The following is a 26,353-nucleotide window of genomic DNA, read 5'->3' as shown; positions in this document are numbered from 1 at the left end:
GACGGGGTCTCGCTTTTGCTCAGGCTGGTTTTGAACTCCTGACCTTGAGCAATCCGCCCGCCTCGGCCTCCCAAGAGCTAGGATTACAGGTGTGAGCCACAGCGCCCGGCCCCTAATTTTTTTTATTTGTTGAGAAATTTAAAAAAAAATCCTACTGACAGTTAATAGCAACGAACTAACGGAGTGGGCATGCACAGTTAGTAAAAACCGAAGCACAGGCTCGGGAGGAGAGGTCCTGCGCCGTGCCGGCCACACCCTCCCTGTGCAACTAGGCAGAAATCACCTGCCCATTCTGAACCTCAACTTTCTGATCTGCAAAATGGAATGATACTTGTTTGCAGGCTACTGTGTGAGACTGTGATATGAGGTTGCTTAAAGCTGCCTTACATCCATGAGTCTCGTAGCTTGAGAAAAGTCTGGCTGTGACACTCGGTTTAGGGGCAAGAGCACAAGGTCAGGGATCGGGAAGTCTGCGTGTGGATTTGCTGGTGGCCTCAGGCTAACGCCCTCCCCTCTCTGGGCCTCTGTTCACTCTCCTTTCAAAGATGGGCCACCGGCCGGGCGCGGTTGCTCACGCCTGTAATCCTAGCACTCTGGGAGGCCGAGGCAGGCGGATTGCTCGAGGTCAGGAGTTTGAACCCAGCCTGAGCAAGAGCGAGACCCCGTCTCTACTATAAATAGAAAGAAATTAATTGGACAACTAATATATATAGAAAAAATTAGCCGGGCATGGTGGCGCATGCCTGCAGTCCCACTTACTCGGGAGGCTGAGGCAGCAGGATTGCTTGAGCCCAGGAGTTTGAGGTTGCTGTGAGCTATGCTGACGCCACGGCACTCACTCTAGCCTGGGCAACAAAGTGAGACGCTGTCTCAAAAAAAAAAAAAAAAAAAAAAAGATGGGCCACTTAGAAGACTCCGTCTCATGTGTTGGTACCAGGTGGTTAAGAACGGCTGGGAGAAGAGTGTGCGGAGTTGGCTGGCCATGCCTGGACTCAGTGGGAAGAGTGCAGGGGCTGATTAGCCATGCCTGCTGTGGGTGTAGGACACAGACACACCACAGCCCTGCCGTCCCCATGCCAGGTGGTCCTTAAGGGCTCATCTAGTTCTGCCTGGCTCTTCCTGGGGGATGATGCTGTAGGCCCTGCCCCTGCCTGGAGTTCCCTGTCTTGGGGACCTGGGGCTAGCGAGGGGATAGTGGAGAACAACTCCTCGACCCTGGAGCCAGGGCTGTAGGAACATCTGCAGGGTATTTACAGCCTTATAGAGGCACCAGCTGGAGATTAGGGGTCCTGTTTCCACCTCCAGTCACATTCCACCCACCTCTTCCCCACTTCATGGCAGTCACGGGCAGCAGCCTTGAGACAAAGCCGGGTCAGGGCCGCTGCATGAGCACTGCCCTCCGGGGAGAGGCTTGGGGCCTGGGCCCAGCGCTGGGCAGGCCTGTGACCCCCCGTCTCTGGACCCTCCTCAGCACTCCACCGCAGTGCGAGTCGCCTTCCTCTCACTCAGGGCAGTGAGGCCCAGGGAAGGCAGCGTCTAGTTGAGAAAGGCCTGCCACATTCCCACGGAGAAAACGCGATGCAGAAAGACATGGGCTTTGCAACCAGACCTGAGCTCAAATCCTGGCACTGCCACTGCTCAGTAGTGTGACCCCGAGCAAGTTGTTGGACCTCTCGGAGCCCCGGTTTCGTCATCTGTAGTGCAGTAGTGGTAATTGGGACGTCACGGTAGGGTCCCAAGGCTTATGCCAGGTGGCTCAGTGCAGCGGTCCCCAATCGTTTTGGCACCAGGGACCAGTTCCATGGGAGACAAATTTTCCACGGATGGTGGGGGAGGTGGAGCTCAGGTGGTGATGGGAGTGATGGGGAGTGGCTGTAAATACAGATGAAGCTTCGCCTGCCCACACACCCACTGCTCACCTCCTGCTGTGCAGGGCACCCCCCTTCCTAAGTTTCACAGAAGACAATCTTTCCACAGGCGGTGGGGGGAGGGGTGTCCCTAACAGGCCACAGGGTTGGGGACCACAGATTTGGAGAACCTAGTGTTTGGCACATATATGTTCAATAGTTGTTTAGTTTCTCTTTCCATTCTGCAGAAACAAAAAGTAGGGGCGTGGCCTTCCTTGGGAATGAGAAAAAGCCCAGAGGGCCTTGCCAGGGCCGAATCCAGCCCTCCTTCGCCTTTTGGGGAGAGAAGCTGTCCGAGGAAGTTCACCGTGAGGTCAGGGGTTTGGAGTGTGGCCAGAGATCGGCAGGAGGGTTTTGGCCTCAAGAACATGGCCCACGCTTCATGGTGTCATGGGCCCAGAGGGACAAGGTACACCCCAGTGCAGCTGGCATCCCAGCCCCGTGCGGGTTGGGACAGTGGGCTGGCGCCTTTGTCAGGCCACGCCAACGAGTGTTTTCCCCAGGAATCCATCACTCCTTCTGAGTCAACTTTTGTGCCCCAGGACAGGTCGTCAGCCATAGCTGTGTGACACAAAGCCCCTGCTCTGAAGTGCCAAGGCTGCGTTATATTGTCCCCTTGGCCAGCGTTGACCATGGGTGTCCTGTGGAGTAGGGTGGGCGTTGGGAGATTGGGTCGTGGAGAGAAGCGGGTCCACTCTACCGGAAGCCTAGAGTGCCAAGCCGAAGCATCTGAACTGTGCGGCCAGGCGGTAGGGAGCCTCGTCGAGCCTTGGCACGGGAGCACGGCCCGGGTTGAGGAAGGAGGGACCGGACTCTGAAGGGCTGCAGTCTGAGTCCACAGTTCAACTCTTCCGAACACTGTCCCCTTAGTGACTTCATGTGCTCAGCTCCTAGCAGGCAGGGCAGGGAGCAGAGGCGCCTTCCTGTGTGGCAGGTGAGGGCACAGGTGCAGGAAGGTCTGCTCCCAGGACTGCGGCCCAGCCCGGCTGCCCTGCTAAGAGTTAGGAGCAGCTGCGCAGGGCCAGCTGTCCCACGCTGCTATCTGTCCCTCTCCCCTCCTCGTCTCCCGCCCCTCGCCATTCTTCCCAGCTTCCCGGCAGTAGAGCACAAAGTCACTCTGCTACTGTCCTTGCTTCACCGCCTCTTCCGTGCCCCCAGGCTGTGTGTCTGGTGCGGGGTCCCGAGGATTGGGAGTGGAAGACCCACCTGCTGGATGACCACAGGCAGTTCCTGCACCCCTCTGAGCCTCTGCTCCTTCCCTTTAAGCCGAGGAGGGTGTCAGTGCACATCAGCGCTTTCCTAACCTCCGTCACTTTCATCCCATCCATACTAGGTTTAAAATGTTTCTTTAGGCCCAGTGCAGTGGCTCACACATATAGTGCTAACACTCTGGGAGGCCAAGGGGAGGATTGCTTGAGGTCAGGAGTTCGAGATCGGCCTGAGCAAGAGCGAAACCCCGTCTCTACCAAAAATAGAAAAAATTAGCTGGGTGTGGTAGTTCCAGCTACTCAGGAGGCTGAGGCAGGAGGATCTCTTGAGCCCAGGAGTTTGAGGCTGCAGTGAGCTATGAGGACACCACTGCACTCTACCCAGGAAGACAGAATGAGACCCTTTCTCAAAAAGAAAAAGTTTCTTTAATCCACATAGGCCTGCCGTTCTACCTAATTTAACTGCATCCTAAGTAATATTTATGAACTCACCAGTGATTGTTGTCCTCGTCCAAAAACTTCACTGTGAAAGCATAAAAGGTTTGCCTGTGGACCACCTTGTCATCCTTGTTCCACTGGTGGCACACGTATCACCCTTTGGGACCCCTGGATGTGGTGACCAGCATCTCTCCGAGTCCTGAGATCCTCTGGTTAGGACTAGGTCACTGGGTTTTCAGCTCTCACCACCCTGGGTCACGTGCACACCCACAGTGGCTGTGCAGCCAGCCATCTGTTCATCCACCTAACCAGTACCTGCTGGGTACCGGGACCTGGGCTAGGCTCTGGGATCCGTCACTGCAAGACATCCCAGCTGACAGGGGAGACGGATGCAAAGGCACGTCCGTCACTGATCTAGTGCCACTGAGATGGGGCTGCGTGACAGGGACGCTTAGGGGATAGCAGTGGGAGTGAGTGGCTCTGCTGGGGGAAATCAAGAAAGAGGGTGACAGTTGAGCCAGACCGTGATGGATGGGAGAGGGCCCGGCAGTCTGGGCTGATGGCCAGTCCATGACAAAGACATGGAGCTGTGGTCTGGAGAGCACACTCCAGGAGCCAGGGAGCAGCCCCAAGTGGGGGACGCTGGGAGTGGGGGGAGGTGGAGGCCAGGCTGAGGAGGACCCTGGCCGGCTCTGGCACATGCAGGTTCAAGGTCACTGCTGGGCCCGGGGCTCATGACACCTGTCCTTCTCGGAGTCTGAGGCTGATGAAGGGCCGGGCGGGTCTCCTGGACCGTGGGCTCTCCCGCCAGGCCGAGCAGCAGGCGTGTTGTGGCGATGTTGTGGAGTGCAGCCTCTGCTCCCGGGCTGTAGGTAGAGCCCTCCCACCCCTGCTGCCGGCTGCGCGTGCCCCGGGGGACCTGAGCTGCAGATGTGCATGGTGATTGAATCATTTCTGCACACCGCTGCTCACACAGCTCCCCGGGGACCCGCCACTTGCCTGTGCAAGCTGTCACGAGATGTGTGTGCTCAAGTGCATCTGTGTCGGCATTCAGCGTGTGCACGTACCTGCTCTAAGTGCGCCAAGGAGCGCGTGTGTATGTGCCTGCGCCCACATGCGTGCGGTGCCTATGCCTCTCTCCTGGGGTGCGTGTGTGTTAAGTGTACCAATTAACTAGGGAAGCCTCAAAGGTGAGAAATACACCGTACTGTTAGCTTGGCCTGCCACCCTAGGGACCTGCCTGCAGAACACCCCGTTTCCATGGGTCAGCCAAGAGCACCCCATCCTGCATCCAGGGAGGAGCCCGCTGAGGGCCGTTTGCCTCTTCCGAGCTTCCAGACCAGGAGAGACGCTGCCGAGGACAATCCAGAGGCCCTACTTAGAGCTGCCAGAGGGATTCAGGGTCAGCTCAGCCCCTGGCGCCATCTGTGTTCTCTCCCTCTCTCAACCTCTGCCTCCCACCCTGCCACACAACGGCATGGGACAGGTGGTCCCCAGGCCCCTTGCCTCTCCACATCGTATTCTCTAAGCAGCTCTACGTGCATAATAGCAGCTAACTTTCCTTGCATGCCAGCCGTGCTAGGCACCGCCTAGGGTACACTCGGCCCCGCCTTGCCAGGTGCTGAGAAGTGTAAATGGAAGCTTGGCCCTGCAAGATCTCTCCTAGGAGCTGGGGAGACTGGGCGACCCATTGTCACCACCCAAAACTTTCATTTGCATGGCTAAGCTCAGGCAAGCAGAAGGAGCAAGGGAAGTGCAGAGCTGTGGAAGGGGCAGCGGGAAGGGGCAGCTGGCTGGAAGAATGGCTCCCGGGGCCGGTGGCCTCCCCACAGACCTGCCCTGAGACAGGCTCTGCAGTTTCAAGGGCAAGTGTTCTGCTCTTATGGAGGTGGACTTGTCCAAAGAGCCGGAGCTCCTCACAGGGAGATCCTAAGATGTGGGAGTTTGATGGGCCACCAACGGCTGGCTAGCCCAATCCTTCGTTTCACAGATAGGGAAACTGAGGCCCAGCTTTTTGCCCTGCTTGCTCAGCAGGAGGGTGGTAGGGAGGGAGCACCCATCAGTCCCCCCCTCGCTGACTGGCTTTGCATCACCTACAGGCTTGCGGTTGCTCAGACCAGGACAGATGATGGGGTCCTGAACCGGCGTGGGGGTCCCCTGCTCGAGCCCACTCCCCATGAGAGGCAGACAGGCAGCTGGGAGGGCTGAGGCCATGGGTGCACCCAGGGCCAGGCCACCAGGGTTCTGTTGGGAGGGAGCCGCAGCCTCACTGGCCGCTGGAGCTGCAGCCACAGAGGATTTGTAGCGACTTCTAAAGGCTTAAAGGCGTCCAGGTGCCCAGAGGCTGCGGCAGCGACAGAGCCCAGGCAGTGCTCCCGTGGCCAAGGGCGACCTCTGCTGGCCGCTAGGTGCCCGCCGCTTCCCAGCCTGGCCAGCATGCAGGGAGCCAGAGCTGCTGGGATGGCCTCGGAAGCTAGTGACTTGGTTTGGGCAGGTTGGACGAACAAGGAGGACAGCTCTTTGGGCCCGGGCACTGCACGAGGTGGGGAGTACCAGGAGGCTCTGACCACCAGTCCGCAGGAGTGAAAAGGACAACACATCAACAGTTAGAACGGCAGAGGATTTATATCTCAGTCCAGCAGCTTTCTGGCTGTGTGACCTTGGGCAAGTTGCTTCACCCCTCTGAGCCTTTTAAGGATTAAGAAAATTAGCACCACATAGGCCCTGGTGTGGTACCCAAACTAGCAGGTACAAAACAAATGGAAGATCCCAGCCTGCCCCCTCTGCAAGCTGCCTCTCTCATGCCTCCCTGAGCCCCTCCTCTCATACCTGGGACCCTTGGCCTTCAAGGCCTTTGACTCTTTTTCTGTGGACACTGGAGCCTCCCATTCCTTCCATTCCTGGTGTTAATAACCCCAAATTCCTACCATTGACCTCAGAAGTTTAAAAATGTTACCTGTATAGGTGCCTCACCTATATAGGTGCCTCCTTAATCTTCCAGCCATTTGTTCTTTTATAGATTAAGAAACACGGGACACACAGCTGTCCCCGTGATCTGTGATGTCTCTCCTGCCAGCCGCCCAGCACGCTGGGACCTGCAGGTGTCCCAAGCCCAGCCTGGCACTCCTTGGTTCCTGTAAGATGGAGAGCCATGGCCGGGGAGGAAAGTCCAGGTCGCTGGCTGGGCGGATCTGGGCTCCCGGTGCCTGCCTGGGACCTCCCTGGGTGGGCTCCAGAAACCCTTTGTCATCCCTCAAGGCTCACTGGGTCTCTGACCCCGGACACAGTGCCATGCCCGTGCTGGGGACAGCTCCTCCTAAGAGGCAGAGCCTTATGAGACCACCTGATCCCCCTCTGCGCTATCCTGTTCTACTAGTGAGGAAAGGAAGGCCAAGAAACACCCGAGAAGCCTGCTCAAAGCCCCTCCTGCAGTGAGGAAGAGGAGGGAGGGCGGGGAGAACACCCCAGCCTCCACAGTGCCCAGGAACCTCCACTGGCCCTCCCAGCACTTGGGCTTGTCAAGAGCGCCCCCTGCCGGCTGCACGGGCCACCACCGTCCCTTTGTCCTGGGTGGCTGCAGGCTGTGGACAGCGGGCAGAGGCCGGTGGGCCTGGGGTTTCTTTGTACTGCCCTTCAGTCTCCTCCAGACGGGAGCCGACCCGCCCCCGGCCTCTGCGCGACGGGTCCCTCGGGCTGGCTGTGGACGCTGCGCTCTGTACTGGAACCCCGGCAGCCAGTGTTCGTCCGTGCCTGGGGGGACCCAAGCCCTGGCAGCCCCCTGGCATAGGCGGTGCCTGGGAGACCCCCAGGGTCCTTCGGCTCAGATGGGGCCAGGCACCGGGAACTGAGGTGTTGTCACCGAGGGTGGCACTGGCTTGATCCTGCTCTGGAACCCCCTGTGTCCCTGCTGTCCACCTCCCACCCCCCCACATTTGTCCCTGGCCCCAGGAGCCTGTGCCATGTGAGTGCTGGCTGCAGCTCCGTGCAGACAAACTGGAAAGGAGAAATTTAGCCCCTGCCGGGGGATGAACAGGGGCAGCAAAGGGAGTTGCATCCTCACCACTTCCTCCCGCCAACACACACACATACACACACACCTGCACCCCCACCCCAGGCCCTCCCCAGCACCTGTTCAAGAGCGGGGGACATGATCCGAAAGCCAGCATTCTGCAGCTGGCTCCTACCCAACCAACTACAGCCTCCAAGCCTCAGTTTCCTCATCTGTAAAGTGGGCATATAGTAGCATTTTCTCTCTGCCATATGCTTGGACCAGCAATGGCTCATAAGAGGAGCTTAGCAGATGGGTGACCTGGAGTCAGTACAGGCTTGGACCAAGGGTTCCCTGAACACAAGAAAATCACTTCGTTCTAACCTCCACACGCCTCAGCGATCTAGCCTGGGTCCCGGCACAGCACAGTTACTAAAAAGCATTTTCTGGATGAGTGGAAGCGTTCAGGGATGAGCAAGTGGAGGCTAGAGTCGTCTGCACGGGTGGGTGGACGGCTGGACAGGCAGGCATTTAGATGGAGAAACGATGGGTGGAGAAGCTGGCCATCAGGGTGTGTGGTGGCTGGCAGGGTGGGGGTGGAGCAATGAACGTGGGCACAGCCTCTCTTTTACCTTCTTGCTGGAGAGCTTCGGAAAGCACTTATCACAAGTCCAAGTGCCCAAATGACCCGGCAACTCCGCTCTGAGAGTGTCCTCTCCAGATTAATTCACACGTGTGTGATGTGCCGATATAAAAGGCTATGCCTGCAACGCTGTTTGCAATGGTAAAAATTTGGTAACAGCTTCAGGCTCCATCATTTCAGGCTGGAGTGTGAATCCCTGAGTGGAGGGGCCCTGTCTGAGGCCTCAGGCCTTAGGACAGCCCCTGGCGGGGGGTAGTCAGATGTTGGTTGGATAAAGGCTTCATCCATACCTTGGAATACTGTGCAGCCATTGCAAAATGAAAAGGGCTCTATGTGTCCCGATGTGGAATCAATTTTGAGATATACTATTAAGAGGAAAAATGCAAAGTCCAGGTAATGTGTATAGAATGCTATTGTTTTAAGTTTCTTAAAAAAAGAAAAAGCAGACGATGGTACTCGTAGATATTTGCTTCTAGAACATGAGGCTCTCTGGAAGGAGAATCCAGGGCACTGGTTCTCCTAGGAAGGGCACCTGGGGCGTGGGGACAGGGCCGGGACTCACCACTGGGTACCCTTGTGGACTTTCTGATTTTAGAACCATGCAAACAAATTACCTTTTCAAACACACATGGCGTGATAAGAATTGCTGTAAAGGATGGGTAGCAAGAGCTCGGAGGAGAAGGAGGAACAGGGCTTTCTTCCCGAGGCTGGGGCCAGGCGTGGCGTTGGCTCCCTCAGTGAGGGTGCTCACGCTGCAGGCAGAGTCAGGACACGGAAAGCAGACAGGCGCGGCCCAAAATTCTGTTAGCCTCGGGGGCCCAGCAGATCTGGGGACCTCAGTCTCCTCATCTGCAAAATGGAGATGATCCTAGCCTGACAGAGTGGGCGTGAAAGGAGAGAATGCAGGTGCCCAGCGCATGAAAAGTCCTGGGCAAATGGGACCTTTGTTGACATGACCAGGGATGAGGCGTCTTTGGGGGACAGCGTGGTGGGATAGCAGAGAAGGCCAGGGCCCCCTGTCCAGCACCCTGGGTCTGACCCCAGTGTGGGTGTGGGAGGGCAGACCGAGCTGGCAGTGGGGCAGACTTCTGCTTTGCCCAAGGACATGCACGCCCCAGCAGGGGGTGGACTAGCACTGTGCAGTCTCTCCCCCCTGTGTCTCTCTATCTCTGTCTCTGCCGTCGCTGTGGAGGCCTCCCTGGAGGGATCTGGGGGCTGTCAGGGCTTTCTGGAGCTGAGGAGCCACCTCCACTTAGCTCTGCCATCTGGGGGGAAGCCCCACTCGTATTAATGTTCCGGAGCCCCCACTGCACCCCAGTTCAGGAAGGGCGAGCCTCGTGCCCAGGACTTCAGGCACCGACTACTCGGCCTGTGCAGTAGAAGTGGCCCTGGGCCGGCGGTCAGGAGCCTGGTGTGGGCCAGGGGTGGGTGTGGGCCTGGTGTGGGTCCGGGGTCCTGGTATGGGCCCCGATGCCGGCTCACGGTGTCAGGTGACTCCCTTCCTCTCCCTGAGCCTTCCGTTTCTGGAAAATGGGTGTGTGCCTCCCACTGTGCTTTTCCAGGAGGCGGGGTTGGGGGTGACAAAGTGGAAAAATGGAGTTGTGTGTGGTTTGTAAAGTGTGAAGAACTCTAAAGCATGAGGGGTTTGAGGAGGGCAGGTGGCCTCCGTGACAGGAGATCTGTACTCGGACCACACCTGCCGTGCAGGTTGTCACGCAGGAAGGTCCTCGAGTGCACATGCGCGCGCGCACACACACACACACACACACACACAGCCTCGCTGAGTGGGCCAAGCCCTGAACCAGGGATCCAGGCACGTGGACGCCGTTCCCCTCCCCCGCCCCCCACCTAGCACACGTGCACACACGGAAATGCATGCACCCGCGCGTGTAGTTCTCGTCTCCTGGTGGGCGTGCCTGCCCATGCTCACGCCCAGGACCACCTCCTGCCCTCCGCCCAGTGGGGCGCTCCAGCTGTGACCCCCGCAACCCTGCAGGGCCCAGCAAAGAGCCCTGGAGCCTGCCGGTGTTGTGAGCAGAGGGTGGCTGGGGGCCCGGGGTGAGGTTGGCAGGCCTGGCACGATCTCGGTGACACCCTCTGCCCTCTCTCTTCACAGGCTGGGCAACGTTCATGGCTCTCGGGTAGAACCCAGCGAAACGGCCAGAATGAATTCTATGGACAGGCACATCCAGCAGACCAATGACCGACTGCAGTGCATCAAGCAGGTGGGTGTTGCCGGGGGGGGGGGGGGGGGCACAGGCCTCGGCTGCAGCCGCGGGGCATCCGGCAGGTGCTGGGGGGATGGTGGGCATGGGCCAGCGCCCGGGGCTCCCTGACCACTCAGCTGGTGAGGCCATCGTTGGCATGCTGGCACCGACCAGCCCAACGCTGGAGTCACACACACCAGAGTTTCAACACCAGCACTGCTGCCCTGTCCCTTCCTCCTCGCCCTTCCCAGCCGTGCGACTCTGGGCCCGTGTGCCCTGGGCTGCTGGCAGGACACAGTAAGTGCCCAACACTGCCATCTGCCGCCATATCCTTCCAGACCTGTGCTTTTTGCCCCTCTGTTCCAGCTGTTCCCTAAAAAAACAGCCGCTAGAGAAGAAAAGGCTCTGGTTAATTAGATCATTTTATTTTATGTTTTTAGAGACAGGGTCTTGCTCTGTCACCCAGGCTGGAGCGCAGCGGCACAATCGTAACGTAGCTCGCAGCAACCTCAAACTCCTGGGCTCAAGGGATCCTCCCACCGCAGCCTCCTGAGTAGCTGGTCCCACAGGTGTGCCACCACACCTGGCTAGGAAATTAGATAGTTCTACAGGAAAGGAGACTGAGGCACAGAAAGAGGAATGGAGCAGCCTGAAGTCACACAGCCCAGAACTCAGCCCTACTGGTGCTGGGAGGACCTCATCCCAGAGGGTGGTGAATTCCCCACCCCGAGGATGCTCACGCCAAGCCCAAGAGACAGTTCGCAGGAGCACCCACCTCTGGGCCCAGCCTCCCGCAGCCCAGCGAGGCTGCTGCTTTGCAGACGGAATGGTCTTACCTCACTGCGGGAGGCAGCAGGTGTAGTGGGAGGGGTGTGGGCTTTGGCGTCAGACAGACCCAGATCTGAGTCCTCATTCCTCTCTGTCCCCACCGTGGGATCTCAGGTTGGTCTTTGATTTCTCTGAGCCTCAGTCTCCTCCTGTGTCAGGTAGGGCCTCTCTCATGGGCTGCTGTGACCACGAAGCCCAGCCCTGGCATGTCGTGGGTGATTGGTGGCTGGCGTCCTCTGAGTGATGGGGAGGGGAGTGCTGGGCAGGGGGGCCTGGCTTAGGCAGGCTTAGCTGAAAGCTGCAGTGACCAGCGTGGGCCACAGCCCCAGGACCCCAGTTGGGCACCCTCCCACCCCGACCCAGCCTCCCATTCCTGGGGGCCAGGGCCCCACGGAGCCTGCCCGGGGTGCCTGCCCAGTGGAGCTGTGGCTATTCCCAGGGAATGAAGGAGGGATGTGTGTCCTGTCGTTAGCATCAGGCAGAGCAATCTAGAAGCCGGTGCAGGGTCTGAGGAGAGGAAATTGAAGAAGACTTGTTACAGATTGAACCCAGCCCGCACGGCTCTCCCAAACGCCAATTACGCGCCTCTGCTCACGGTTGCAGAATAGAAACCAGACAAGCGCCTCCCTCATCCCCCGCCTTCCCTCCTCCCGCCTTCCCTCCTCCTCCTGGGCTCTGCAGGGCTCTCCCAGCTCTGCCTCTGACCCACTTTCTCCGGCCCATGGCGCAGCTGGCACTGACCCCAGCCCCTGCGGAGCCGTCACGGCCTCTGTCCATGAGCCCTCGTGTGCCAGGCACGCCGCTCCTCCTGAGACCTGCTGCCAGCACCCAGCTCTGTGTCACCGGGAGCCAGGGTGTACTTGAGTCCTGGGCCCTCCCTGGGTCCAGCGTGGGCAGAGGGCCACCCAGAAGCAGCCCCCACTCCCAGGGCTGCAGACCCCTGCAGCATGGCACACACAGGTCAGATTTACAAGTCAGGGAACCTTCATCCCGGTTCCACCGCTTACGAGCTGTCCGACCTTGAGTAAGCTGCCGCTTCATCTTGCTTCATCTGTAAAGTGGGCATCATCATTGATGCACAGTCAGCCAGCTAGGGCCCGAGCCCCCGTGGCCCTCCTTGCATGCATCTGGGCCAGACAGTGGCACGATTGTGGGTGTGAGCAGGCGGTCCGGATGCCCCCTGGGCTGTCCAAAGTTCCCTGTGTCCTCCACGCCCCTCCTCCTGCACCTCTGGTCAGAGGCAGCTCAGCGCTGACATGCGTCTGCTCCACGGCTGCCTGAGGACTGTTGATTCTCAGGCATCCCATAACCTAATTAGAAGAGAAAGGCGAGCACGTCTGCACGCGCGGAGGATGACAGATGTGTCGACTGCGCAGACCCGGGGCTGCTAGGGGCTGTGGCTCCCATCAGCAGCCTCGCCTCTCCGCACAGCCTACCCTCCCCCACCCGCCCGGCTCTTCTGGCCGTTGCTGGCCTCCGCCCCCAGCACCCTGCGGCCCTCCTCCCCGGCAGGCCTGCAGCTCAGCTGCCTTTGCCCCCTCTCGGCCTTCTGGCCCTGGGAAGACCAGTGCTCCCTCTCTGCGACGTGCCCTGCCCGAGGTTGAAGGCACGTCTGGCTCCACCAGCCCTGCAAATCCGCTCGTTCTTGCTCTGCAGCCGCCCCGAACCCCTCTGAGCCTCTGCACGCCCCTGTCCCTGAGCTCAAGGGCTTCCTGGGCACCCAGCTACCTCACCCACCCTGCTCTTTCTCCCTGGAGCTATAGGCCCTGTGGGCGGATGTCAGGTCCCCACCAGGCTGAGCTCCTTGAGGGTCGGAGGATGTGCCACATTCATCTCTAAGTCCGCAGAGTCTAGCACGGGGCTCAGCCCAGGGCTGGGCGGGGGGTGGGGAGGGCACGTGTTTTGGGTGGGTACAAGGAAGAGGTAGACTGATAGACAGTTACATAAGGGAATGGAGGGAGGGGTGGATGGATGGACATATGGATGAATAGTTAGGTGGGCGAGTGGGTGGTTATGTATAGATGATGAATGGATAAATGGATGAATGAATGGATAGGTGGGTGGCTGGATAGATTAACTTCTGGATGAATGGGCAGATAGGTAGATGGGTGAGTGATGGATAAAGTAGTGAATGGATGAATGGGTAGGTGGGCAAGTGGACAGATGGATGGATGAGTTGATTCATTTTGGATGGATGGATAGACAGATGCATGGATGAATGGATGGATCATTTGATTCGCAGATGGACTGGTGGGTTAATGGACAGATGGGCTGATAAGAAGATGAATCCATCACTTCAAGGGGAGCCAGTCTCTGGTCTGGGCGTTGGCATGCCCTGCTCCTGCCCCAGCAGACTTGTGGCCTTTGGACGTATCCCAGCTCTTCTGAGGACTTGTGGAGATGGGCAGGCCTCCTGGTGGGGGGCAGGGCGTCAGTGTCAGCCACAGCCACAGCCACAGCCAGGGAAGCCTCTGCCTGTGATTCTAGGTGCACTGCCATCCCCAGACTATCCCAGGCTGGCCAAGCTCAGCCCTGCCCAGCCCTGGCCCTCCACGTGCCACTGGAGACCCGTTCTGCAGTAGCCAGGTTGCTGGCCTCATCAGGACCATCCACTGGACAGCCCATTATTTCCTGCAGGGCTCCAGCCTTGTGCCCATCTTTAGGGTTCCAGAGTGAACAGGAGGCTCTCTCTACCCGCAAGAGGCTCCTAAGAGAAGCAAGGACAGTGGGGAGGGCCCCGCATGAACAGCAATGGCAGCCCCTTCCCGGCCCCTCCTCCCTGGGGCCCCTCACGTATATTGTTTCTAGACTTTGCAGCAGCCCTGCGTTATGTCACCACCCCCCACTCTCCTTAGATGAAGGAGCGGAAGTTCAGTGACACCATGCAGGCTGCATGGCTCAGTGGCTGAGACAGGGCTTGGCCCAGGTCTGTCCTGCACGTTTCACAAGATCCCTCCGTCTCGCCGTGCACTTCAGCCACCTCATGGTCGGAACCTGCGACAAGCGCAGAGAGGGGAGGCGCCTTGGCCAAGGCCACAGAGCTGCTGCACAGTGGCCAACAAAGGGGATGTTTTTGCCTCTCCGAGGGCCACCCACAGCTGAAGGCCACACGAGCTGTCTGGGTGAGGGCAGAGGATCTCAGAGGTGGCGAGATCAGGAAGGCTGGGCACACAAGCCCCAGAACAAGACCCGGAGGCCACTCTCGAACCCAGAGCCCCAGAGGGGGTGCCGTGGCCAACTGCGGGCAGGGAGCAGCATGCGCAGGCCGACGATCCCGCTAATTGGGTGTGACATCCCGTAAGTGGATGGAACAACTTGGTTAGCAGGGAGGCAGCTGGGCAGGGTCGAACTGATTTGCACGGCTTTCCGAGTAGAGCCCAGACTGTGCCTCGGCCTCTGAGGGGCGTGTATCAGACAGAGGGCACGAGAGGCGGAGGTGAGACCCGAAGCCACTGCCCTCTCCAGGGGCACGCTTCTGTACGCGGACGTTCCGCCTGTCTTGCGAGAGTCACGTGCAGGGAGCGTCGCCCAGGCAGAAAGAGCCAGGGCTGAGAGCTGCCGCACGAGCAGCCATGCTTCCAGGGGAGCCTCTGGGAGACGGAGTCGGGCTGAGGGGAGCACCCCATGTGCCAGGCGCTGTGCCGGGGGCCGTAGCAGCCTCATCGTGTTGAGTGCTCCCTGCACCGTGTCAGCCGCTTGCTGCTCCTTGCTCGCCCTCCTCCTCCTCTCATCTCTCCTCTCCCCTCACTTCCACGGAAGGAGGATGTTCTCATTCATTTCACCGTCTTCCATCTGTTTTCTGAACCTTGCCTTGCACGAACCACAGTGCGGCAACAGCCATGGAAACCTAAGCAAGAGAGACCAAAGTTCCCACCACTGCACCATTTTACACATGGGTCACTGAGACTCGGGGGTGAGGGGGCCATGCTAGGTCAATGGCTTGCAGGGGTGATAGCAGAGTGTAACTCCAGGGTGCCTGTCCCACAGGGACTCCCACGGCACACGCTGCTGCCCTCCCGATTCTGGGGCCTGTGGCTCCAGGGCAGGTTCTTGCTGCAGGCTGGGTTAGCAGGACCGCCCGCCCTGGGTGGTGGCTGTGCCGCTTTCTCTCCCAGCGCCAAAGCAAGAGGGACTTCAGGAGGTGCCACTGTCTCTGCAGCTGTGCAGCGGACTCTCATGCCCCCCTGGAGGACACAGCCAGCCACACCCACTATTTAGCCAAAATCCCACCCCAGAATTCCAGCTTTGCCCCTAACCTGCTCCATGCTTCTGGCCAAGTCATTTATCTCCTGGACTCAGTGCCAGACTCAGAGGGTCTGGAACGACAGCTAAGTCTTGAAGAGTAAGCGCTAAAGAATGTAGGTGGCTATGGGAGCCACCCCTCCACCCCACTCCCACCCCACCAGCCCTTTGGCCTGGGCACCCTGGCACCAGAATTCAGTCTCTTGATCAGACCCTGAGCGGACGGGGGCTGAGCTCAGGCCCAGGTCAGCAGCCCCCATCTGAGCCAGACAGGGCCCAGGAGATCTGGGCCTGGGGACCTTGGGACACTAAGCTACAGACACCAGACCCTAGTGTGACGACCGCCAGAGCACTGTGGGCTTTGGTTCCCCCTCCCAGCTGGATGTGGCCTCCCCCTTCTCCCCGCCCTGTTTGGTTAAGGCAGAACTTGTTCTAAAGCCAGAGCTGGCGGGAGGCTAGACCCGAGCTTTGCTAGTGGGGGTTAATCAGGAAGTCACCACCAGGGCCAGCCTGCCCCGAATCAGGGAGAGCCAGCCTCCAAGTGCGGGAGCCAGATGCCACCCTCCAGAACCCTGCGGGGTCCACCTGCCCACACCACCAGCATCCAGAGGTTACTTTACTATCTGATGTCATTGGCCTTCTCCAGACCTTGGGCTTCCCACCTTTGCAATGGGACCACTAACCTCCCTCCTGCAGGGATGGGGAGGGGGCAGGGCGGACATGCTGAGGGCAGGTGGAGGGCAGGGAGGGTGAGGAAGCTCGTTGATCCTGGCCTGCCACTTTGCCCCTGTCGGTGACTCTCCTCCCTGGCGAGGCTGGGGTCTTCCCTGCCCCAGCCCCACACTGCCTGTGCGCCAGCCTCACTCCTGGAGCCTCACCTGCCTCCTTTTCCTTGCCCACAGCACTTACAGAATCCTGCCAACTTCCACAATGCCGCCACGGAGCTGCTGGACTGGTGCGGAGACCCGAGAGCCTTCCAGCGGCCCTTCGAGCAGAGCCTGATGGGCTGTCTGACGGTGAGTCCGCGCCCGCCCGCCCGCCCGCCTGCGCTCGTGCCCACGAGGGGGCTGGGGGCTAGTGTGCCTGTCCAGGGGCCGGGGCCGCCAGACCTCGGAGGGAGCTGGGAAGACATCGGTGCTGGAGGGGAGGGTCCTGCTGCATGTGCCCCCCACAGACGCACCCCCTGGGGGACCTAGGTTCGATGAGGAGGCACAGTCCCCATGGACTGTGGGTTCCCCACACTTGATGAGAATGACACAGGGCTTGCTTTGGGGGTCAATGTCGCATCATAAGCAAAGCAGAGAGACTCTTAAAGCGTTTACGGCCATGCTTTTATCCGGTCATTCATTCATTTAGCAAACATTGTAGAGCCCTTTTTCTAGTTACCACCCCCTGCCCCCATCCACTCACGGACACATTCACTGAGCCCCCACTGCGCCCAGCCAGCCAGATAAACACGGAGTGATCCCCTCTGCTACGTCCAGGGAAACCAAAGATGAATGAGACTTTACCAAGCCTGGTCTCCTCTTCAGTCTGGGGAGGCAGAGGTGTAAGCAATGGCCAAGAAAATCGTGTACAAGGTGAAGGCAGCACAGAGCAGGGAAGCCTTAATTGCCCGGGAGGTGTGTCGTGTCACGGAAAACTGAGAAAAGGAGCCACTACACATGTGCAGGAGTCTGCCGAGCAGCTGAGGATGGCAAGAGTGTTCCAGGCACGTGGAACAGCATGTGCAAAAGCCCAGTCGTCTAGCAAAACCAAGATAACTGGGTGAAGGTCTAGGATATAAGCTGGGCACAGGCCAGGCCCAGAGCTTGTGGCAGGCTTGCCAGCCAGCAGAGCCACTTGCTCACAGCTTGTGAATGTCCCCAGCTATGTGGCCTGTATCCATAAAGTGTGAGGGCGCTTCAGTGGCCAGGGAGGGCAGCTGCTCAGAAGGCCCTGAGTCAGCTTGGGAGGGACTGTGGGTGAACAGATCGCTGGAGAGCCACCTATCCCGAGGCTGGGAGTGGAAGACCAAGAACACTGCCTGGCCAGGCAGGAACAGTGGGCGCAGTCCAGGGGCACCATGTTTCCTGAAAAGCTCCAGACGGCAGGCGGACAAAAGGCCCAGCATGGCCCTGGCCTGGAGCAGAAGAAATGATGGTGACAAGCCGTCATTGCAAAGCCCCTGTCCTGTGCCTGACAGGGAGCCGGCTCACGGTGTGTGCCTTCTCCCTGAACCTCCCCAGGAGGCTGGTCCTGCCACCTTCCCCACTTTACCGAGGACGACACAGACTTGCTGTAACTGACGTCCCCGAGGTCCCACAGCCTCAGGAGTGGGCCCGGGATTCCAGTCGGGGCCCTTGGCCAGCAGGGATGCTGGACAGGGGTGCAGCCGAGACCCTTCCAGGGCTCCTCTGTTTGTTGGCAGCCACCTGCACTGTCCAGTCTTCCTCATCCTCCAGCCTGGGCTCCCCTCTCCCTCCTCCAGCCCCATTAATCCTCTTTGTGGGATCCTGGTTCCAGGCTAAGCCCTGTGGACAGGGACAGATGTTGCCAGAGGCGCCCTCACTCTCACCCTCACCCTCAGGGAAGGAGGAGGCGGGGACGGTGCACAGCGTGTGGCCAGGCAGGCTGCCACGCTCCCCAGCACACTGCCCCGAGCTTGACCCTGCCTGAGACATGGGACTCGAGACTGAACCGGACGATGGCCCCGGCCAGTAACTGGCCCTGCCGCGGCCCTGTTGTCCATGTAGTCATTCAGCAAACATCCACTGGGTCCCTGCTGTGGGCCAGGCCCTGTGTCGGACACCAAGGAGTCTCTCTCAAGGAGCAAACTGAGCACATTAGGACCCACAGCAGGGCCCTGGGAGAGAGGGCAGAGTACAGGTCAGGAAAGTCTCCGGAGGGGGTGGCCCCCTTGGGAGGATGAGAGAGAGAAGCACGTTCTAGGAACAGGGAACTGCCAGTGCAAAGGCCCCGGGGCTTTATCTGCTCAAGGAACAGAAAGAAGGCAGGGTGGCCACAGCCTCGGGGAGGAGGACGTAAGCAGAGAGCAGCACATGCAGGGCCTGCAGGCCACCCTAGCAGAGTGGACGGCACTGGACTTTATTTGGAGGGCAGTGGGGAGCCCCGCAGGGTCGTAAGCAGGAGAGTGGTGGGGTATGGTTGTGTGGGGACGAGAGCTCTGAAGGGGGGGTCCATGGAGGGGTTACAGAGAGCCCAGGGAGGACCCCTGGGATCTGACAGGACAGAGAGGGGGGCCAAGGCTCTCCAGGCAGGGAAACTGTGCTCAGAGGCCCAGCGCTGGCTCTCCTGGGCCCAGCGGGGGCACACGCTTGGTGGAGTGGCCAGGTTTACCCCCACCCCTCTAGCCTACTGCTTAGTCAGAAAGGGACCCTTGACCCACCAGCTGCGGCTGCAGAGACCTGAGTCCACCTGTCCCTTAGAGATCAGTAGAGCCAGTGGCAGGAAGCGGCTGGCAGGGGTGGTCATAGAAGGCAGCCTCAGTGCCCAAAGTATTTTCCCGGGCACTGTTTCCTTGGAGCCTTATGAAGACCCTTCACAGTGGGCAGGGTCTTGCTCTGTCGCCCAGGCTGGAGTGCAGTGGTGCCATCATTGCTCACAGCAACCTCAAACTCTTGGGCTCAAGTGATCCTCCTGCCTCAGCCTCCCAAGTAGCTGGGACTACAGGTGCATGCCACTACAACTGGCTAATTTTTTAGTTTTTTTGTAGAGGTGGGGTCTCACTATGTTGCCCAGTTTGGTCTTGAACTCCTAGTCTCAAGCAATCCTCCCACCTCAGCCTCCCAAAGTGCTGGGATTACAGATGTGAGCCACCAGCCCGGCTGATCACAATCCCATTTTGTAAACAAGGCAACCAAGGGGAGCAGCTTACCCCAGTTTCAGGCTACTGTCACTTAGCCCCAGAAGCCCCCTGGGCCCTGTTGCCAGTGCCCCCTTCCCTGGGCATCACCTGGGCTGGGCGAGCGGCTGACCTCCCCTCCCCAGCACACGCCCACAACCACGGGCACACACTCACACGCACGCACGCACGCACACGCACCCCTCCCCATCCAGGTGGCAGCCCGAGTGCTCCAGGTTGCCACAATCCCCTAGGTGACCTCTGGGAACAAATTCCAAATTCCTCTGGATCCGGCTTACTTTGAGGATATAAATTAAAAACCACTTAGCCTCAGGCAGCAACTGGACACATTTTTGCCATACCGGCTTCTAAGTAGCTCAGGCGCAATTGAAGTGACAGACTCTGGACCTGGGCCGGGCCCTGCCCCACCTCCCTGTCACACCCTGGGACTTCAGAGTGGAGCTCAGGAGCCCCAGAGCCCTGCCCGAGGCCCGAGGCAGCCCTGGGCCACCATCTCCTCTCCGGAACGGGTGCTCCTGGCGCAGCAGGGCCGAGCCTCTGGGGCCCTCTAGACTGGCGTGTTTTCCTCCCCTGAGGCGGAACGCTCTGGCGATGTGCTCAGAGGCCGGTGCACGGAGTGGGCGTCGGCAGGAGAGGGTCCAAGGGGGAGCAGGTGCACATTGGCGGCTCTCAACCTCTTCGAGGAGGAGTCCCCCAGCCTCAGAGGATGTCACAGTCAGAAAGGCTGGTCGGGTCCCACCCCTGCCAGGACAGAAGCGCCTTCTCCAGTGTCCCCGAGACAGCCTGTCCTGCTTGTGGCCACGGGCTGACCGAGTTTCAGGGCAACACAGTCCCATAACAGTCATTTGCCTTGTGACCTCAAGCAAGTCCCCCATCTTGTCTTGTCTCTATGGGTTTTTTTGGTTTTTTTTTTTTTTGAGACAGAGTCTCATTTTGTTGCCCAGGCTAGAGCGAGTCTGTGGCGTCAGCCTAGCTCACAGCAACCTCAAACTCCTGGGCTCAAGCAATCCTCCTGCCTCAGCCTCCCGAGTAGCTGGCATGCGCCACCATGACCGGCTAATTTTTTTTCTATATATATTAGTTGGCCAATTAACTTCTTTCTATTTATAGTCGAGACAGGGTTGCTCGCTCTTGCTCAGGCTGGTTTTGAACTCCTGACCTCGAGCAATCCTCCCGCCTTGGCCTCCCAGAGTGCTAGGATTACAGGTGTGAGCCACCATGCTGGCCTTGTCTTATCTCTAGACTTCAGTTTCCCTCCCTGCTGTGGCTCGAGGGCGGGACTCCCTGACCCCTGGGGTCCCCCTGGCTCCTGTGGTCTGGGTGTCTGGCAGCCAGGCCTGCGAGCCGAGGCAGCAGGGCCTGGGCAGCCAGCAGAGGGCAGCAGCGCCATGGCCGCTCACCTTGCTCAGGGAGGGGTCTTTGCACCCTAGACCTTCAGGAATGGCGCCATGCCCGTTGGGGTGGGAGCTCGCTGAGCTCTCTGGAAAACAAGCTGCGCACCTGAGCCCGCTGCCCCCACCTCTGCCAGTCAAACGCCGTCTCACAGGGCTTTCCTGGGGGTCCTCAGGCTGGGCCGGAGGAAGCCAGTGGGGTAGCAGTACACGAGGCACTCTAGGGTCCAGGGTTCCTCTTAGCTCACTCTGCCACCTGGGCTGTGTGACCTTGAGCAAGGTCCTGCCCTCTCTGGGCCTCGGCTTCCTCATCAGTAAAAGGAGGCTGCTGGAGCCAGCGGCCCTTCCGAAATCTTGGGCTCAGGGGACTCAGGGACGAGCAGACACTCCCTGCTCCTCCGCCCCCACCCCCACCCTTGGCCCTTGCAGCCTGCACACAGCGCCAGCCCTTCTTGCTCAATGTGGCTAGTATTTTTTTCAAAAACCAGAGCAATAGGACTAGCGGCTATTAGCCAAACACAGGGACTTTTGCCTGGAAGTTGCTACGGCCTTAACCCTTTGTGGGCTAAAAGAGCAGCCGTGTCATGGAAAGAGCACAGACTTTTCGGCCACACGGAAATCCCATCCTGGCTCTGTCACCGTCGAGCTTTGAGCTGTTATCCAACCTCAGCTTTCTCATCTGTGAAGCAGAGATAATAATAATGCCCACCTGGCGGTGCCGCTTGGAGAATCCCGCACTGTGGTGCCGCACAGCATTCACACACCCCTCCCGCCTGGGAGCCGGCACGCCATCACACCGCTAGTCCCACAGGCCGCGGCCGCACTGCCACGCGGGCCGTCTGCGCTCGCTGGACCCGCCCTATGGCGCTCCTGCCAAAGAGGGGGCTCCAGAGTCCAGGTCTGAGGCCAGTGGCCTCTCTAGCCCAGAACCTTCCACCTCGCTCCAGAGAAATAAATAGCCCATAAAGGGTTAGGGACCTGGGTTTTTCTACTTGTCCAGTGAGACTGACAGGATGCCCCTGCCCTGGGGTGGCCCAGTGACTCCGGAACATGTGGAGGGACGGGACACGTAGAGCCCATGGGACAGAGGCCTGGGGAGAGTGGAAAATTGCTGTGCCAGGGGCTTCTGTTTGCAGCACAGAAGCCGAGCAGACAGCCTAACGTGACAATGTCCCTTTTCCTCGCGGCCGGGCTCAGACATTAGCCGTGCACAGAGGACTCCCGGGAGGGGGGTACAGGGAGGGCCCAGGGCCCCATTCCAAGAGCCAGTGGTGGTCTTGGGAAAGGGAATCCGTTGGCTCCTCTCTGATTCAACGTGTGACAGTCTCTGGGCCTCCAGTGTGTGTATGTAAATGAGGCTTTCCCACCCTCTTAGCCCCAGCGCCCTGTAACAAGCCCCCCCATACGGAGCAGGTGACGAGGAGCTGCTCTGATGGATCCGGGGCCAGGCTGAACCCCTGGCAGCCTGAGGCCCCCCGTGCCCCTAGAGCAGGTGGTCCCCGAGCGCTGTCTCAGAAGCACCAGCCCACCACCTCTGGGTGCGCTTCCTTCCCGCTCCCTCACAGCCGCCCCAGCTGCTTTCTAAACCCCATTTTCCAAGGTCCTTCCTTCCTAATAAGGAAAGCTCATCTTGCTGCTTTGAAGGAGGAAGGCGGGTGGGAGGGAGCAGATCTGGCAGTTGCAGGACACCTGGGAATGGCAGGGATGGAGGGAAGCCAGATGGGCAGGGGCCTGCAGAGCCATTTGGGGGCCCCAGAGCACCCCGGACCCACACTGCCCCTCGGGGACGTAGTGCCCCCAGTTCCCCGTCTCTCAGTTCCCCTTTAGCTCCTGCTTGTGAGATTCCCCAGGAGACAGGTGGGACCTTGGGGCTCTAAGTGCTCCCCTGCTGTCACAGAAGCTCCCTGTTTGCAGCTGGGCCTGGCACTGGGGACAGACCCCAGGCTGAGCGCGGGAGTCCTGCCGTTTCCAGGCTGAGGTTCGAGGGGCCGCAGGGCGCTTGGCATGGAGCCACGTTGAGTGTCTGCCCCATCCGGGGAGCCTTAGCAGTCACTGGGCAGCTCTGACCCGGAGCTCCACGGGAAGCAGCAGGTCCTAAATCAGGGGCTGAGCACGAGAGTCTGCGTTTGTGACAGGCCCCCATGGGATGCTAGAGCCATGGGAGTGGCAGGGAACAGTAAGGGCCTCACAGTGGGTGAGGTCGGCGCAGGAGCTCAGTGAGGGGTTGGGGGGCGGGGCGGGAGAATTCCTGGGGACTCGGACTTGGAAGGGAGATTGAAGAGCCACACAGGTGGAACAGAGACCCTAAAGATGGTGGAGTGGCATCCCAACTTCTAGAATGTAGCTGTATTTGAGCCCTTGACAGCGGCAGGGTCTATGGGGTTGGAGTTGGGCCCATCACCAGACTGGAAAACCCCTGAGGACAGAGACAGGGATCCCAGCCTGGCACAGAAGAGTGTTTAAAAGTGTTTGCTAGGCTGGGCGCAGTGGCTCACGCCTGTAATCATAGCACTCTGGGAGGCCGAGGCGGGAGGATCGCTCAATGTCAGGGATTCGAAACCAGCCTGAGCAAGAGTGAGGCCCCGTCTCTACTAAAAATAGAAAGAAATTAATTAGCCAACTAAAACTAGAAAAAATCAGCTGGGCATGGTGGCTCATGCCTGTAGTCCCAGCTACTCGGGAGGCTGAGGCAGGAGGATTGCTTGAGCCCGGGAGTTGGAGGTTGCCGTGAACTAGGCTGATGCCACGGCACTCTAGCCCAGGCAACAGAGTGAGACTCTGTCTCAAAAAAAAAAAAAAAAAATATATATATATATATATATATATATATATATATATATATATATATAAAGTGTTTGCTGATTGACTGAACAAGGCATAGTGCAATCCAGCTCTGTCTTAGCCTGCCCACCTCACCTGTGTCACCTGCAAAACGGGCCTAGCCACCCACTCTGGGCTCGGTGGCTCTGTGCAGGCAGTGACTCACGCTGCCCTTCCTCCCCTCTTGCCCGCAGGTGGTCAGTCGGGTGGCAGCCCAGCAGGGGTTCGACCTGGACCTGGGCTACAGACTGCTGGCTGTGTGTGCTGCGAACCGAGACAAGTTCACTCCAAAGTCTGCCGGTAGGTGTCGTTGGGAACTGCACGGGTGCCATCGGGAGGTGGGGATGGGAACTGGACCCTAAACCAGAGCTGTCCTGCCAGCCGGTGCTTGCGTTCGTGTAGGATGGAAGCTCACCCACCAGACTCTGGAGCCCACAGGTGGGGTACGTCCCTGGGTCTCTCTCAGGGAGTGTGCTTGCCCCAGGGGGCCACCTCAGGACTGGTAAGGGTCCTAAGGGACACCACAGCCCAGCAATAGGCACTGTGCTAAAGGCAGGGCATGACAGTCTCATTCCATCACCACGGTAACCCCTTGGGCACAAGCATCAAGATCACCCCCATTTCACAGATGAGGAGACTGAGGCTCAGAGACTCTGGAGAGATTTCCCAAGGTAACATAGCTTGGGAAAGTGGCAGAGCTGGGATTTAATCCCAAGTCTGTACTCCGTAGTCAGCATTTTTAACCTGTACACTCTATGGTAGTCATTCATTCATTTTAAAAAATTAGTTAAAAATCAAATACAAAATGAAAATGAAAAAAATGAATCAGTATGTTCAGGGTTCTTAAAAGCCTGCTCTGCATATATTCCCCATTGCAGCTTTGTCATGGCACGGGGCCCCTCCCGCTGTGTAAAACGGGGGCCACAAAGGCGCCAGGCAGCGTCCTGTCCGCGAGGGCTCCGAGCACATCAACGATACAGCTTTACATTTGCTGCCATCCTCGCAGCCTTGCCTGGCAGCAGGTGTGGTGCCAGCTTTCAGCCAGACAGGCCTGGGACTGTCCAGTCCTGTCACTTGCTGAGCGTGTGGTCTCTGAGCCTCAGTTTCCCTCTCTGGGAAGGCAGGAATGATAATGAGACCTGCTCTGCAGGTGTTCGTCGTCAAGTTCCAAAAATACATAAAAGTGCCTGGCACCGTGTCTGGGTATTGCTAACATTCTTTACTGAGTCAGAGCAAGTAGTTGGGGGAAAAAAAAAAAAACCAGTTATTTCCTCGGTGTCACAATAAAACAGACATTTTCACTGAATTCGTCAATCAGTTCTGTGGAGTGTGTATAGAAACAGCCTTCGTGAGCACGTTTAAGGGACGTCTCGAGATGCGTTGCCATAAATCTACTCAATTCGTAATCTCTTGAACGCGGGTTCACGGTGCTTCCCGTGTACCTTCACGGTCTGTGTGCGTGGGTGACACTGCACTTACAGAGGAATGCGTGACGGTCCCACCAGCCAGTAGCTGCTCTCACACCCTTGACACGCCAGCCTGTGTCGGGATATCGCTGTTGTATTGAACCACTTGCCAGAAAATGGTCTTGGAACATTCCCAGGGACATCTATTCCTGATGGAATCTGCAGTTTCAATAATAACTTAAGTCAATATGGTTTGACAAGGTAAAAACCGTAACTTATCAAAGAAGCGTGTATCTATCGAGTGTCTGTTCTGTGCTGGCCTGGCCGGGGCGGAGGTGACGAGGGGGAGCAATACGGAAAGGGTCCTGCCGCCGTGAACGTACAGTCTAGAGCAGGGGTGAGCAAACATTTTCTGTAAAGACCCTGGTAGCATCCATACAAGGCCTCGTGGGCTCCAGGAAAGCGGCCATGGACAATATGTAAAGGAATGGCTGCGGCTGGTTCCAATAAAACTTTATTTATGAAAACAAGTGATTAGCCTGTAGTTTCCTGACTCCTGGTCTAGAGGGAGAGAAGAAACATCTATCAAATAATTGCAGGTGTATACGTGTGTGTGAGAGTGTGTAAGTTCAAGCCGTGCTAAGCGTGTTAAAGAAAAAGTCAAGGGTGCCATGGGTGCGTTGAGGGGTGCAGACCACCCTGGGGTGGAGGAAGGCTTCCCTTAGACCCAGAGTCTGAAGAAGAGTTGAGTAGGTGAAGAAAGGGAAGAAGAGCTATCTCGCAGGTAAAGGGAGCAGCCTGTGCAAAGGTCCTGAGGTAGGAGGGGGGAGTGTGGCTTCTTGCCAGAACTAAGAGAAAGGCAGTGGTTCTGGAGCCTAGAGCCGGGGTTACATGGCAGAGCTGAGGCCCGGAGAAGTCAGCAGCAGCGGAACATGCAGGGCCTGTTTTGGAGGCCGTGGTCTTTGCCCTAAGAGTAACGGGAACATGGCTGTAGTCTGATTTTATGAAGACTGTTCTAGCTACAAAAGAGGAACAGATTGCACAGGGGGTGGGGGGCAGCCTGGATGTAGGGGCCAGTTGGCAAACCACCAGCGGGGGGAGGGTAAGGAGGATGGTGGCTGGACCAGGGAGACAAGAGTGGAGTGGAAAGAAAGGGGCATTTAAAAGGCAAAACCACAGCAGAGAAAGCGGGGCCAGAGAGGCAGAAGGAAAACCCAGTGGCGGTGGAGAGGCTCAGGGCCCCACGCAGCCCCCCTCAGGCGTCACTCAAGCCCCCGCCCTGCTGGCATGTGCTGGGTGTTCTCCTGTGTTTCGTGGCAGCGCCCAGCTTTGTGAGGCACAGGGTACTATGTACATTAGTGGATGAAGAAATCGAAGCTCAGAGAGGTGCTGTGACTTGCCTGAGGTCAC

The 26,353-nt window shown here is 58.6% G+C and overlaps 1 protein-coding gene across 4 annotated transcripts in view; it reads left to right on the top strand.

Moving 5' to 3' along the window:
• The window catches only part of ZMIZ1 (zinc finger MIZ-type containing 1), a 228,058-nt gene that overhangs the window by 109,742 nt on the left and 91,963 nt on the right, over positions 1 to 26,353 (top strand). For all 4 annotated transcript variants that reach the window (XM_012762467.2, XM_012762468.3, XM_012762470.3 and 1 more), the window contains 3 exons: positions 10,301 to 10,409; positions 16,364 to 16,477; positions 23,732 to 23,837. In XM_012762467.2, the coding sequence (XP_012617921.1) occupies positions 10,350 to 10,409; positions 16,364 to 16,477; positions 23,732 to 23,837 (280 nt within the window). In that variant the 5' untranslated portion in view covers positions 10,301 to 10,349. The remainder of the gene's footprint in view (positions 1 to 10,300; positions 10,410 to 16,363; positions 16,478 to 23,731; positions 23,838 to 26,353) is intronic.

The sequence above is a fragment of the Microcebus murinus genome, chromosome 14, assembly GCF_040939455.1.
Source record: "Microcebus murinus isolate Inina chromosome 14, M.murinus_Inina_mat1.0, whole genome shotgun sequence".
Lineage (NCBI taxonomy): Eukaryota > Metazoa > Chordata > Mammalia > Primates > Cheirogaleidae > Microcebus > Microcebus murinus.
This window is presented reverse-complemented; position numbering and strand designations above follow the sequence as displayed.